Genomic DNA, 13,971 nt, shown 5'->3' with positions numbered 1-13,971 from the left:
CCAATTCCCCTCACCCAGCACCAACGCCGCCGTGCTGTGTCACATCTGCTTCCTGGGTTTTGGTTTTCGCGTTAATAGCACTGACAGGTAGCGACGGAGTCCCCTCCGGCCACCAGCCCTCGCCCCTTCCCCCTCCTCCGCCGCCGCCGCCGCGGAGCCGCAGGCAGGACGGGTGGTGCTCCCCTAACACTGTTTTTTTTTTTTTTTTGCGGTACGTGGGCCTCTCACTGTTGTGGCCTCTCCCGTTGCGGAGCACAGGCTCCGGACGCGCAGGCTCAGCGGCCATGGCTCACGGGCCCAGCCGCTCCGCGGCGTGTGGGATCCTCCCGGACCGGGGCACGAACCCGCGTCCCCTGCATCGGCAGGCGGACTCTCAACCACTGCGCCAGCAGGGAAGCCCCCCTAACACTATTTTAACCGACTTTTTTAAAGTCCTGCGGTTGCCCGTGGACGTGCTTTTGTCCTTGGCCTATTTGCAGTTAGTCCACACTGAGCGCCCGGTGCCCGGCACGGTCCCAGGAGCTCGCGCTGCAAGGGAGAACAGGACAAATGCCAGCCCCGGCGCATGGCCGACTCCCAGAGGAAAGGGCGGCCTGAGACGTGCAACGTACAACCACGCGGGAAAACCGACTGCCGCCTCTCTGCTCTCCCAAGTCCGTACTTCCGGCGTCCCACCCCCATGCTCCCTCCCTATTGGTTCTTCCTTTGACCACGCCCCTCCGCGGAGAGTCTCCTCCCACGGTTTCCTTCACCTTTCACCTCCTCACCTTCTCGGGCTCCGGAAGGCCTCAGACCCCGCCCACCGGGGGAGGGGAGAGTGCTACTCCAAGACCGGCAATTAGTGGTGAGTATGATCTGTCTATCAGAGGAGAAGCGGTGGTGGATTGGCTGAGGGGAAGTAGTTGGGAGGGGGAAGGAAGCACAGAGTCTGCGCGAGTGTCCTGGTGGCCGAGGGGAGGGGTCAGCCGCCTCCGCGCATGCCCCGTGCGCGCGCAGACCCCGCAGCAGTTATGGCGGCTCGGTGCGTGAGGGTGGCGCGGCACAGCCTTCCAGCTTTGGCGTTGTCTCTCAGGTAAGGGGCGCCGGCTGCCCGGGCTGAGGAAGGGCGCGGTGTGCGTGCCGCCCCCGTCCGCTCCGACCCGAGTCCTGCCCGGCTCCGGCCCGGGCGCTGTGGGCGGCGGTTCCCCCACGCGGGGCGCGGACACCGCGGGGTTGCCCTGCGGCCTCGCTGCCCGTGCTGCCCGCGCGGCGGACCCGGGGAGGGTGGGACGGCGCCCCGCGCGAGCCCGAGGCCGCGCCGAGCCTCCCGCGAGCCCAGGCCGGCGCGAGGCGGCCGCGTGTGCGGGTCCCCGGGGCGCGGGGCGGCGGCGCGCTGGCTCCTTCCTCTGGCCCGAGTCCTCGTCCACCTCCGCGTGCCCAGGAGCCTGAGGTCAGAAGGGCAGCGGTGCCTGCCCCACGGTGGGGACAGCGGCTTATTTATACAAGAGCGGTGACTCCGCGGCGGGGGTCACGAGGCAGTGCCCTCACCTTGGCTTTTCTTCTTTCGTGTTTTTTTTTAAACCGGCGGTTTCTGCTTTTTCAAAGTCTAGCCTCATAAGTTAGTTTAGCGAGTGCTTAGCACCGTCTGCGTTGGAGGAGCTTCCCAGAACCAGGTTATCTGGTAGAAGACAGATTGGGTAGAAGCTGCGCAGAGCAGGAGCTGGGCTTTCCCCGCAGGAGCTGCTTGAGTGATGGGGAGACCGGGCCGGGCAGCGTGGACTACGGTAGCGCGCGGGATGCAGCGGCGATTCCAGCCCGATACATGGTGTAGAACTGTGTGGGAACAAGCCCACCTGGAAAGCCCGAGTGAAAAGGCCTCTTTGCTCGAGTAATTTGTGATTTTTGTATCTGGAATTAATTGCCAAGACGCGTGGATTTCTGCTCTGAGAACTGGGTTTGTGGCAAGAGGCTCAAGTTGGGGAGTTTAGAGAGCTGAATTGTATGCGTAGCTTTCGGGGTAACTGAGCCCCCGGAGCCGCCGTCTCCCTCCCTGCAAAGCAAAGCGAGACTCGCTCTGGCTGCTGCGGGAGCCTCTGGCGCTCCAGGAGGGGGTCGGCAGAAACAGCTTGTTCAGCCGTCTCCTTCTGACAGCGATCTGTTTCCAGTTGCTGTAAACATCCTTGTACATATGCTCTGTGTACTCCTAGCTTTCCTGTTCATTGAGGCAGTTTGTTTTAATCTGGGAAGAAATCGCATGTGGTTTATTTTCAGGTTGGACTGTGGCATAATTAAGAGTTCCACTGGACCTGGTGCAGAGATGTGTATCATTCCTTAATGGCTTTGCGGCCTTGAGTTTATCACTTAACCTTTTTCATGTGGGGATCAGATTGGATAATACTTTAAGTCCCTTGCAGCATTAGTTTTAGAGCTCTTTGTATTTCCCCTGTACATACCATCCCCATGCTTTCCAACCTCCAGTCCTTCCCTCTTCCTGAAGTGCGTCTGTCTCATCCATTCCTGACTCTGTATGTGAACTCTTACTTATCCTTCAAAGCCTCACTGCACAAACCCTTTCATTGCCTTCCATTTACCCAAAGCTAGAAATATTCTACTCTGAGCCTCCCAAAGTGCATGGTTCCTCTTTTATCACTTTCAAACCCCACATTACGGTTCTTTGTGTGTAGATATCTTTTTTGCATGCCCGAAGTACTGTGTGGGCAAGATCTCTGCTCCTCTAGCTTTGTAATGAGCATCAGCACTGGGCCTCACCTCCAGTAGTAGCTACTGCATTGCTGTGTGGTGGGCCTGGGTGACCATATCTCAGAAGGAGATGTTTAAAGTGGGAAGAAGAGGAGGTTAGTACCATAGCCTTGGTACACTGATATGTTAGTTTAGGCATTTGTTGCAGAAGACTTTATATCAACAAATAGCTTCTATATGTCATATGCTTTTATTGGATCTGAAATAAATCTTTTCTCCCCCATGGGTCAGTAGCACATAGTTTTAAATTCTGATTTCTTAAGTCATACATCTGACTTTAAGAAGCAAAACAAACATCTTAATTTCTAGCGTGTGGACTTGTCTTTAGGTCCTCTCCTCGGCTGCTGTGCACAGCTACAAAACAGAAGAACAATGGCCAGAACTTGGAAGAGGACATGGGTCAGAATGAACAGAAGACAGGTCTGCCCTCTGCAGAGAAGACACTGATGGAAGAGAAGGTCAAGCTGGAAGAGCAGCTAAAGGAGACCATGGTAAGGTTGCGGGCTCTGGGGGGAGCGTGGTCGTTCAAACTCCAGGTGAGTCTTTTCCGAGGACGTCTGGCCAGCCTCCGTGACAACAGAGACGGAGCCCAGACAAATCCCATCGTTGTCCAAGGACTACGGCTGGGTCCTATAACAAGTTACTACCGGAGAAGGGATAGAACCCAAAGCCTGTGTGGCTCTGGTTGTCATGAGGGTCATCTCTATGTGCTACCTAGATTATATTGAATTGAGGCTTAAAATGGTCTTTACAGGTGAGGACTATTCAGTAGGGCCCTTTAAGCTGGTCTTAGGGAAGGACAAGGGTGGGGGGCAGAGGTACGGCCACGTGGCGCTCTCCTAGGGAGGTAGGAGTTCTGTGAACTGATTAGTAATATGGATTATGACCCCATGTGGAAAAGCACGAGTGGCACAAATCGAGCTCTGTGAGCATTTAAGAATGATAATATCAAATACTGTGTGCTGGGGCCGTTCTCAGCCCTTAATTTATATTAATTCTCACAACAACCCTGTGAGTCAGCCGTTAATATCCCTGTTTACAGATGAGGAAACTGAGGTCCAGGACGGTTTGGTAAACTTGCCAAGGTCACCTGGCCACTGAGTGGCAGGGCGAGGGCCTGAGCCTGGGAGCCGTTGCTCTTAACCACGGCTCTGGAATCGCCTGAAGGCTGAACACGGTAACCTGGTGCACACGAAAAATAGAAATTCCAGGAGACGGATGAGATTACAGGAAAAGTTGGTGCAAAATGAGGAAGATACCAGAATTCAGATGATTAGTACACAATAAATGTTTCAACTGAATCATATCTGGGCAATGTTAACAATACCAGAGGTTCATTGATGGGGTTTTTCCTCTTCTGTGGCGTAGAGGCCAAAGCTGTCCACTCAGGTTCGTTGTTCTCCTAGACGTCTCTTCAGGGTGTGGGAACTGAACGGGTCAGCCCCTAACCGGGCTTCTAGGATTCCCTTAAGTTGGAGATTCTGCTGAGGAATGAATGAATGGTCCTCCCTGGAGGAGAGCCATCGGAACCATGAGAAATGAGAAGCCTCTCCTGGTCCTTCCCCAGCTGCACACTGAGTGAGAATGCCCTTGGGGGCTATGTGAATACGCGACACCGGGCCATCTGTTCCCCACTTGCTGGAAACAGTGACACGGGTTAATGTGTTTGTGTTTATTAAGCAGCAGCTGTCTGTAACCCAGAATTTCAAACGTGATGATAGCTGTTGTTTGTGTTTTGACTTGGAGTTTGTTACATCAGATATGCTTTCCTATGAATTTGTTCCATATTTAATTCACGTGAATCAGTCTTTCTTTCTCCCTTCCTTTTTTTTTAAGGAAAAGTATAAGCGAGCTTTAGCAGATACGGAGAACTTGCGGCAGAGGAGCCAAAAATTGGTGGAGGAGGCGAAACTATATGGTAACTTTCAACGTTACATGACATTGACCGAGGGAAACACGGGGCAAGGGAGGGGGTATCAGAGTGCCAGGCAAAGGGGCCAGCCCCGTGAGGAGGTGGGGAGCCTGCTGCTTCACTCCCTCCAGTGTTGGAGATGGGTCAGCCGTTGTCTAGAAGGAGCAAAATTGCCCTTAGGACTCGCACTCGGAGTGGTGAGCGTGATTCCTTCAATGAGAAGCGTGTGCTTTGCTCTTCCACAGAGACCTCGGTGTGAGCCTGCAGGTAACTAGCAGGTCGGCTCTATGAGGTTCGGCTCCTTAGCTGGAGCAGCCCTAACACGGGTCTCACTTAGGACCTCCTCAGATTCTGTTTGCATTGTCACCTTTGTATGTTTCTGTTATCGTCCTTCCCATTTTTACGGTTGAGATCAGTGAGGTTGAAATGACTTGCCATTCAGCACAAACCTGGTAATGGCGCTGGCACTGAGGCCCGTCTCCCAACCCCAGATGTGTTGTGTTGATTACCCAAAAGGCTACCATTTGAGTACCTATGGGGACGGAGCTTTCAGTCCCCCTGTTGTAGATGCAGAACCTCAGGTTCACAGCAAGACCTTGGGTGCTCACAGTGGAAACTTGATAAGATCCGAGTTCAACACAGAGAACAAATCTCTCTTTTTTTTTATTTTAATTTTATTGAAGTATAGTTGATGTACAATGTTGTGTTAATTTCTGTTGTACAGCAAAGTGATTCAGTTATACATGTATATATTCCCTTTTTTTTTTTTTTTTTTTGCCGTACGCAGGCCCCTCATTGTTGTGGCCTCTCCTGTTGCGGAGCACAGGCTCCGGACGTGCAGGCTCAGCGGCCATGGCTCACGGGCCCAACCGCTCCGCGGCATGTGGGATCTTCCCAGACTGGGTCACGAACCCGTGTACCCTGCATCGGCAGGCGGACTCTCAACCACTGCGCCACCAGGGAAGCCCTATATTCCCTTTTTTATATTCTTTTTTTAATATATATATAAATTTATTTATTTATTTTTGGCTGTGTTGGGTCCTCGTTTCTGTGCGAAGGCCTTCTCCAGTTGCGGCAAGCGGGGGCCACTCTTCACTGTGGTGTGCGGGCCCCTCACTGTCGTGGCCTCTCTTGTTGCGGAGCACAGGCTCCAGACGCGCAGGCTTAGTAGTTGTGGCTCACGGGCCCAGTCGCTCCGCGGCATGTGGGATCTTCCCAGACCAGGACTCGAACCCGTCCCCCGCATTGGCAGGCAGACTCTTCAACCACTGCACCACCAGGGAAGCCCTCCTTTTTTATATTCTTTTCCATTATGGTTTATCACAGGATATTGAATGTAATTCCCTGTGCTCTACAGTAGGATCTTGTTGTTTATCCATTCCATATATAATAGTTTGCATCTGCTCATCCCAAACTCCCACTCCATCCCTTCCCCACCCCCCTGCCTTGTCCACCACAAGTCTGTTCTCTGTGTCTGATTCTGTTTCTGTTTCATAGATAGGTTTATTTTTGCCATACTTTAGATTCCACATATAAGTGATATCATATGGTATTTGTCTTCCTCTTTCTGACTTACTTCACTTGGTATGATAATCTCCAGTTGCATCTGTGTTGCTGCAAATGGCATAATTTCATTCTTTTTTTTATGGCTGAGTCATATTCCATTGAATATACATATATACCACATCTTCTTTATCCATTCATCTGTCATTGAACATTTCCATGTTTCCATGTCTTGGCTATTGTAAGTAGTGCAGCTGTGAACATAGCAGTGCATGTATCTTTTTGAATTATGGTTTTGTCTGGATGTATGCCCAGGAGGGGGATTGCTGGGTCATATGGTAATTCTAGTTTTAGTTTTTTGAGGAACCTCCATACTGTTCTCCATAGTAGCTGTACCAATTTACATTCCCACCAACAGTATAGGAGGGTTCCCTTTTCTCCACACCCTCTCCAGCATTGGTTATTTGTAGACTTTTTAATGGTGGCCATTCTGACTGGTGTGAGGTGGTACCTCATTGGAGTTTTGATTTGCATTTCTCTAATAATTAGCGATGTTGAGCATCTTTTTGTGTGCTTATTGGCCATCTGTATGTCTTCTTTGGAGAAATGTCTATTTTGGTCTTCTGCCCATTTTTTGATTGAGTTGTTTGGGTTTTTGTTATTGAGTTTTATGAGCTGTTTGTATATTTTGGAAATTAAGCCCTTGTAGGTTGCATCATTTGCAAGTATTTTCTCCCAGTCTGTATGTTGTCTTTTTGTTTTGTTTTTAGTTTCCTTTGCTGTGCTAAAGCTTGTAAGTTTGATAGGACCCATTTGTTTATTTTTGCTTCTATCTCTGTTGCCTTGGGAGACTGACATGAGAAAACATTGGTAGAATTTATGTCAGAAGATGTTTTGCCTTTGTTCTCTTGTAGGGGTTTTACAGTGTCTTGTCTTCTATTTAGGTCTTTATTTAAGCCATTTTGAGTTTATTTGTGTGTATGGTGAGAGGGTGTGTTCTAACTTCATTGATTGACCTGTGGCTGTCCAACTCTCCTAACACCACTTGCTAAACAGACTGTCTTTTCTCCATTGAATATTCTTGCCTCCTTTGTCAAAGATTAGTTGACTGTAGGTGTGTGGGTTTATTGCTGGGCTCTCTATTCTGTTCCATTGATCTATATGTTTGTCGTTGAGCCAGTACCATGCTGTTTTGATTACTGTAGCTTTGTAGTATTGTCTGAAGTCTGGGAGGGTTATGCCTCCAGCTTTGTTCTTCTTCCTCAGGATTGCTTTGGCAGTTCTGAGTCTTGTGGTTCCATATAAATTTTAGGATTATTTGTTCTAGTTCTGTGGAAAATGTCATGGGTAATTTGATAGGGATCACATTAAATCTGTAGATTGTTTTGGATAGTATGGCCATTTTAACAATGTTAATTCTTCCAGTCCAAGAGCACGGGGTATCTTTCCATTTCTTAGAATCATCTTCAGTTTCCTTTACTAATGGTTTATAGTTCTCAGCATGTAAGTCTTTCACCTCCTTGTCAGGTTTATTCCTAAGTATTATTTGATGGGATTTAAGAGGTATTGTTTTTTTTACTTTCCTTTTCTGATATTTCATTGTTAGTGTAAAGAAATGTAACCAGTTTCTGTATGTTAATCTTGTATCCTGCTACCTTGCTGAATTCCTTTATCAGTTCTAGTAGTTTTTGTGTGGAGGGTTTTCAAAATATAGTATCATGTCATCTGCATATAATGACAATTCTACCTCTTCCCTACCATTTTGGATACCTTTTATTTCTTTTTCTTGTGTGATTCCTGTGGCTAGGACTTCCAGTACTATGTTGAATAGAAGTGGTGAGAGTGAGCATCCTTGTCTTGTTCCAGATTTTAGCGGGAAGGCTTTCAGCTTTTCACCATTGAGTATTATGTTGGCTGTGTGTTTGTCGTAAATAGCTTTAAATGTTGAGGTGTTTTCTCTGTACCTACTTTCATAAGAGTTTTTATCATGAATGGTTGTTGGATTTTATCAGATGCTTTTTCTGCATCTACTGAGATGATCATGTGGTTTTTGTCTTCTCTTTTGTTGATGTGCTGTATCGCATTGATTGATTTGCATATGTTGAACCATTCTTATGACCCTGGGGTGAATCCAACTTGGTCGTGGTATATGATCCTTTTTTCCGTGTTGTTGGATTCGGTTTGCTGACATTTTGTTGAGAATTTTTGCATCTGTATTCATCAAAGATACTGGCCTGTAATTTTCTTCCTTGGTGGTGTCTTTGTCTGGTTTTGGCATCAGGGTGATGGTGGCTTCATAGTGTCCTTCCTCTTCAGTCTTTTGGAAGAGTTTGAGAATTGCTGTAGGTTCTTTGTGTGTTTGGTAGAATTCATCTGTGAAGCCATCTGGTCCTGGACTTTTGTTTGTAGTGAGTTTTTTATTTTATTTTATTTTATTTATTTTTGGCTGCATTGGGTCTTTGTTGCTGCGCACGGGCTTTCTCTAGTTGTGGCGAGTGGGGGCTACTCTTTGTTGCAGTGCACGGGCTTCTCGTTGTGGTGGCTTCTCTTGTTGTGGAGCATGGGCTCTAGGCGTGTGGGCTCAGTAGTTGTGGCACGTGGGCTCAGTAGTTGTGGCGCATGGGCTTAGTTGCTCCTTGGCATGTGGGATCTTCCCAGACCAGGGCTCGAACCCGTGTCCTCTGCATTGGCAGGCGGATTCTTAACCACTGCGCCACCAGGGAAGGCCCAAGGCCTGTTTTTAGTGTGGATGCCTGCCACCTCTTTCCTCATCATATCCTGGCCATTATCCCCTTGATAGGAGGTGTGACTGGTGGTGTGGTGACCAGAGTCTGCACTGGATTTGAGCGGGGCCTCCTCTCTGCTCTGTGGTTGTCACAGCCCTGTTGGGGGCAGGTCCTGCTCCCTAGTTGTTGGAATAGAGGCCCCCAGATCCGTTTCTGAGCTGCCTTGTGGGGCAGGCAGGATTGGAGCGCTCCTGCTGGAAGGGGAGCCACTCAGTATCCCTCCACCAGAGCCATCTACCAGGGAGTGTGCTCTGTGATGCCATCTGTCACCTGTTGTGCGGGCTCACAAAGTGCGCTGTTGTCAACTGCCTTCGGCCCCGCCTGCACCGTGGGAACGCAGGCAGTTGGCCCTGGGGTCCCTCAGGTGCTGTGTGCACAAAACCACCAGCACAGATCCACTGAGGTCAGGTACCAGGACCGGAGTAGTCGTGCGCCTGGACCTGCCGTGGGAGCCGCCCAGACCCTGGCCCTGCTTCTGTGCGTGCCCACAGAGCCCACAGCTGCGAAGGCCGGACCTGTCTCAGCCGCGGGAGCACCCTTTCCACTCGGACGTCCCGCACGCGCTGCTGAGTTGACAGAGTCGGCGGCAGTGGCGTGGATCACACAGCCGCGAGGAGGGGGCTCTGTTTTCAGTCTCACCTCCGCGTGTGGGCAGCCCCCTGGCACTGGTGCTCCCAGAGCTCATAAAGGCGGCACCCAGCAAGAGGCTGCCATGGCGGGCCCCACCCTTCCCTCGCGGGCCCCTTAACAGCGGCGCTTCACCTCTTCTAGGAACTCTTCGTTCCTGGATGCGGTCACCTCACCTCCTGTTGCTCCTCCTCTTCCGGGTCATGGCCTGCGCTGGCTGCGTGTCTGTCGCCCTCCACGTGTCTGGGTTCTTCAGGGCTCGGAGCAGGCCTCCCCCCTCCTCTCGCCGTCCCCCCTACTGACTTGCCCTCCCACGGGTCTGAATGGCATCCACGCACAGGTTCTCTTTCCAGTTCAGACATTTCTTCTGCGTTCTAGCCCTGTATGTCTTTACCTGGACGTCTCAGGGGTGTTTTAAACTGGATTCTCCCCTCTGCCTGTGCTTCCTGTCTTCCTCATTTGAGTAAATGATACTGTTGCCCGCCCAGGTGTCTAGGCCAGGCATGTGAACTGTCCTCTCCTCCCTCAAGCTCACTCCCCTCCTATCCGGTGAGTGGTGATGCTTGGACTCTGCTTCATCCACTTGTCTCTGCTGCCTCCGCTGTGGTCCAGGCCAGCTTCAGCTCTTGCATCCCTGCTCCACACCCTAGGCAGAGTGGCCACAGCAGACCTCTACCCATTCCACTGCACCATCTGGAATCTTCAGCTACTCTGGGTCTGCATCTTCCTGGTGGGCTGGCCGTCCTCAGTTCCTCCAACGTGTGGCTCCCTCCCGACTCTCCAGGCCTCAGTTCCCAGAACCCTCCTCTGCCTACCCTGCTGAACCACGTCCCTTAGGTTAATCTCTTCTCAGCACTCACGAGTGCGCCTTGTGTAAGTATCACTGTGATTGTACTTGCCACTTGTGTGACCGTTTCTTGCGTGTCTCAGAGACCATACGGGAACTAGCACAGGGTTAATCCTTAATAGACGCTCCCATCTTTATCAGATAGGTGGAATTTTAATTTCATTTTAAAGCAGTGGGGTGAAAACCCTGTGTGAAAGAGTAAAGCCTAAAACGAGCGCTGCCTCCTTCGAGACGCACAGCCTTCAAGACCCGAGAAGACTTGAGTGGGCCGTGCTAGAGCCTCACGGTCGCTGCGCTGCCGGGGCCAGGGTGGGGCGGGCCGGGGGAGCTGAGCCGTGTGCGCCTCTCATCCGCCCTGACCTCCTTCGTTCAGCAGCTGAAGCATTGTCTTGGAACCACAAACGTTTGTATCTGTGCGAAGTTTTTTAACACGTTATTTCTTCTGTTAGATAAAGGTTAAGGCTTGGGGTGTGTCCCGGTAACTTTTACCCCACGGTGCCAAATAATTGCTAACGTGTGTATTGAGTCCTTAAGTGTTCTAGGTGCTCTGAGTGTGTGTGGTTTTGTCCTCATAACCTCACTGTGTTAGGTACTGTTATCCCTGTTTTATAACCAAAGAAGCTGAGACCCAGAGAGGGTCTGCCCAGATCACATGGGCAGTTCCGTGACAGCCAGGGATGTGGCCCCAGGCCCCGTGTTCTTTAGCTGAGGCAGCCACCTGCGCCCCTTCCTGGCTCTGCCGTCTGCGGGGGTTGCACGTCCTCTTAGCCTGGAGCAGGACTGATGGTGGTTCTGCAGGTTTTCAGCTGCTGGTCTTTATACCTCATTGGCTTTTGTCTAAACCCCAGAAAAGTTTGTCTGTTTTTTAATCCAGCCATTGAAATTCTAGGGCAAACTAGTGATTTGAGACGGTGTCATTAAATAGACCGTGTGTGATGTAAACGGGGCTTACAGTGTTGAGTTGCCCATGCAGTTGGTACAGAATGCAAACGCTGTTCTTCTTTAACTTCGTGTAGGCATTCAGGGCTTCTGCAAGGACTTGCTGGAGGTGGCGGACATTCTGGAGAAGGCAACACAGTGCGTCCCGAAGGAGGAGATTAGAGACGATAACCCGCACCTGAAGAACCTCTACGAGGGGCTCGTGATGACTGAGGTCCAGATCCAGAAGGTGTTCAGGAAGCACGGCTTACTCCGGCTGAACCCCGCGGGGGCCAAGTTCGACCCCTACGAGCACGAGGCCTTGTTCCACACGCCGGTTGAGGGCAAGGAGCCAGGCACGGTGGCGCTCGTTAACAAAGTGGGGTACAAGCTGCACGGGCGCACCCTGAGACCCGCCCTGGTTGGGGTGGTGAAGGCGGCTTAGCGGCCCCCACGGGCTCCGGGGCTTTGTTACGATCACTCGCTGACTCAGGCCACTTCATCTTTCCTCAGCTGCGGGTGCGCGTGACCTTTTCCTAAACCTTGTTGCCAGGCTTTAGTGACCAGTGGCTGGACAGGAAGTAAGCCAGTTGCACAGTTGTGTTAATGAACATTCGGGAGTTACTAGTTCCACGTGCTCACAGGACAGGCCGGCGGGATGCTACCGGACCCTAGGGTATCAGGAAAAACACCGTGTCTGCTCAAACTCTGGTGACGTCAGAGTATTTCAAATGAATAAAAGGTCTTCAGGAGTTCCTGCTGTTTGCTAGCTGGCTGCGCCGGCTGCACTGCGTCCTCTGCGTCTCACTGTAGCACGCGAGTTCCTGGACTGCTTAGCCACCACCCGTCACTCAGTGAAGGCAAGGCAAGAGTTTAAACATTTTTCTTGCTAAGAGAAATTGTACGACACCCTTGGCGAAGAACGCGTTTGCGTTCATTTATGATCAGTTACCGTCTCGCTGCTAAGAGCGATCGTCTTCTGGCTTTGGGAGGTGAGAGACCAGCGGGCACACCCTAACGTCCTCACCTCCTTATTTTGCCAGTAACTGAATTTGACACACTCAGTTACTTTCGTCCTGTTTTGTTCATCTCTTTATAGAAAGGTTTAAATCTATACCCAACTAGTTACTAATGACCAGAAGGTACTTTCCCCCTAGTAAGATGGACTTCCTTAGAAATCTGAGGGACTGTGTGCTTGGTATGTTTTAAATGTTAAATTTAAAATTTTATTTCAGAGGATTGAAGCCCTGTTGTTTATTTTCCTACGCTCTGCTAGCTGTGTGCTTTGGTGGAGGAGATCCTTACTAAGCAGAGAAGTGTGGCTTAGCTTTCCGGGTCTTTGCTCAAATCCTGCAGCTGTGCGCCTGACACACGTAAACGTGTTGGCTTCTGTCCCGGAAGGGGACCGTGGACACTTGGAAGCAGCAGTAAGGACACACGACCGGCAAGCGCTGGCCCTGTGACTCGCCGCCGGACCCTCCGTTCCTCGCTTGAGGGGAAAAGTTGAATGACTGAGGTATTCTTATAAACGAGGGGAAAAAAAGTAACCTTCCACTAGCTTTGCTTCTAAGAGGTACTTCTAGGATTAAAGGTCAATACTACGTAAGAAAGGTGGGTAGTCGATTTGAAAGGTGTAGGTGATATTCCCATAATTAAAATTCCAATTTATACCATTTCAAGAAATTTCCCCCCCTTTTATAAATTTATTTATTTTTGGATGCGTTGTGTCTTCGTTGCTGCGCACGGGCTTTCTCTAGTTGTGGCGAGCGGGGGCTGCTCTTCATTGTGGTGCGCGGCCTTCTCATTGCGGTGGCTTCTCCTGTTGCGGAGCTCAGGCTCTAGGCGCGCCGGCTTCAGTAGTTGTGGCGCATGGGCTCAGTAGTTGTGGCGCACAGGTTTAGTTGGTACACGGCACGTGGGATCTTCCTGGTCCCCTACATTGGCAGGCGGATTCTTAACCACTGCGCCACCAGGGAAGCCCGTCCCCCTTTTCTTTTAAGCTGCTTTAAATAACTTGGTCAAGAGCATAGCCCAAAACTAAAGGCAACAGTACAGCATATTGAGAAACAGCCCCGAGTTACGCCTGCTCTTTACACTGTGGCTGTGAGCACAGCCTTTCGCCTCCCTGGACTCATCTGTAAAATGAGGGTGAATAAAGAAGTAATTTTCAAACTAATTTCTTGGAACGTGTGCAGTCCCATCCCATCCCTTTTCACCTAGAGCTGCACCTGCAAAAAGGTGCTAAACCTAGAGATGGTCTCGCTTAAAGGTGATCAGCTATTTGTTTACTGTTTCACTCATCCACAATCACTGCTAACAGGAAAACATTTAATTTTGTACACACTGACACTGGCAATTAAAGACCCGTGGGCTGCACTCTTGTCGAGTTCCTGGGTTTGTGCAATCGTGGCCTGGATTCATAGCACGTGTAGGTGACAGAGGCAGCACTGTCTACTCACCATCGGTTCTCCCAGCCTGGCTCCACGAGAGCTCTGGCTGTTCCGCTTCTTTCAGGGAAGGAGAGTGGTGTAAAGGGGTTTCTGCTTAAGTGAAATCTATTTTAACTCCCCACAGTCTGGAGGAAAGACTGGTGTGACACGGAAGTGCCGCACTAAGACGTCACGGGCTGTCCCCCATCC

The 13,971-nt window shown here is 50.6% G+C and overlaps 1 protein-coding gene across 1 annotated transcript; it reads left to right on the top strand.

Annotated features, from left to right (window-relative positions):
* Window positions 1-955: 955 nt before the first annotated feature.
* Window positions 956-13,508, top strand: GRPEL1 (GrpE like 1, mitochondrial). The gene is made up of 4 exons (XM_004265151.4): window positions 956-1,072; window positions 3,068-3,230; window positions 4,576-4,657; window positions 11,431-13,508. The coding sequence occupies exons 1-4, from the start codon at window positions 978-980 to the stop codon at window positions 11,775-11,777; spliced, it is 687 nt and encodes a 228-aa protein (XP_004265199.2). The 5' UTR covers window positions 956-977; the 3' UTR covers window positions 11,778-13,508.
* The last annotated feature ends 463 nt before the right edge of the window (window positions 13,509-13,971 follow it).

This window comes from Orcinus orca, chromosome 4 (genome assembly GCF_937001465.1).
Source record: "Orcinus orca chromosome 4, mOrcOrc1.1, whole genome shotgun sequence".
Classification (NCBI taxonomy): domain Eukaryota; kingdom Metazoa; phylum Chordata; class Mammalia; order Artiodactyla; family Delphinidae; genus Orcinus; species Orcinus orca.
This window is presented reverse-complemented; position numbering and strand designations above follow the sequence as displayed.

Bases quoted from the DNA above. Each gene is read 5' to 3' on its own strand.
- GRPEL1 (XM_004265151.4), top strand. From the start codon at position 978: ATGCCCCGTGCGCGCGCAGACCCCGCAGCAGTTATGGCGGCTCGGTGC. The intron at 1,073-3,067 runs GTAAGGGGCGCC...ACTTGTCTTTAG, and splicing joins GCTTTGGCGTTGTCTCTCAG to GTCCTCTCCTCGGCTGCTGT. The intron at 4,658-11,430 runs GTAACTTTCAAC...AACTTCGTGTAG, and splicing joins GGAGGAGGCGAAACTATATG to GCATTCAGGGCTTCTGCAAG.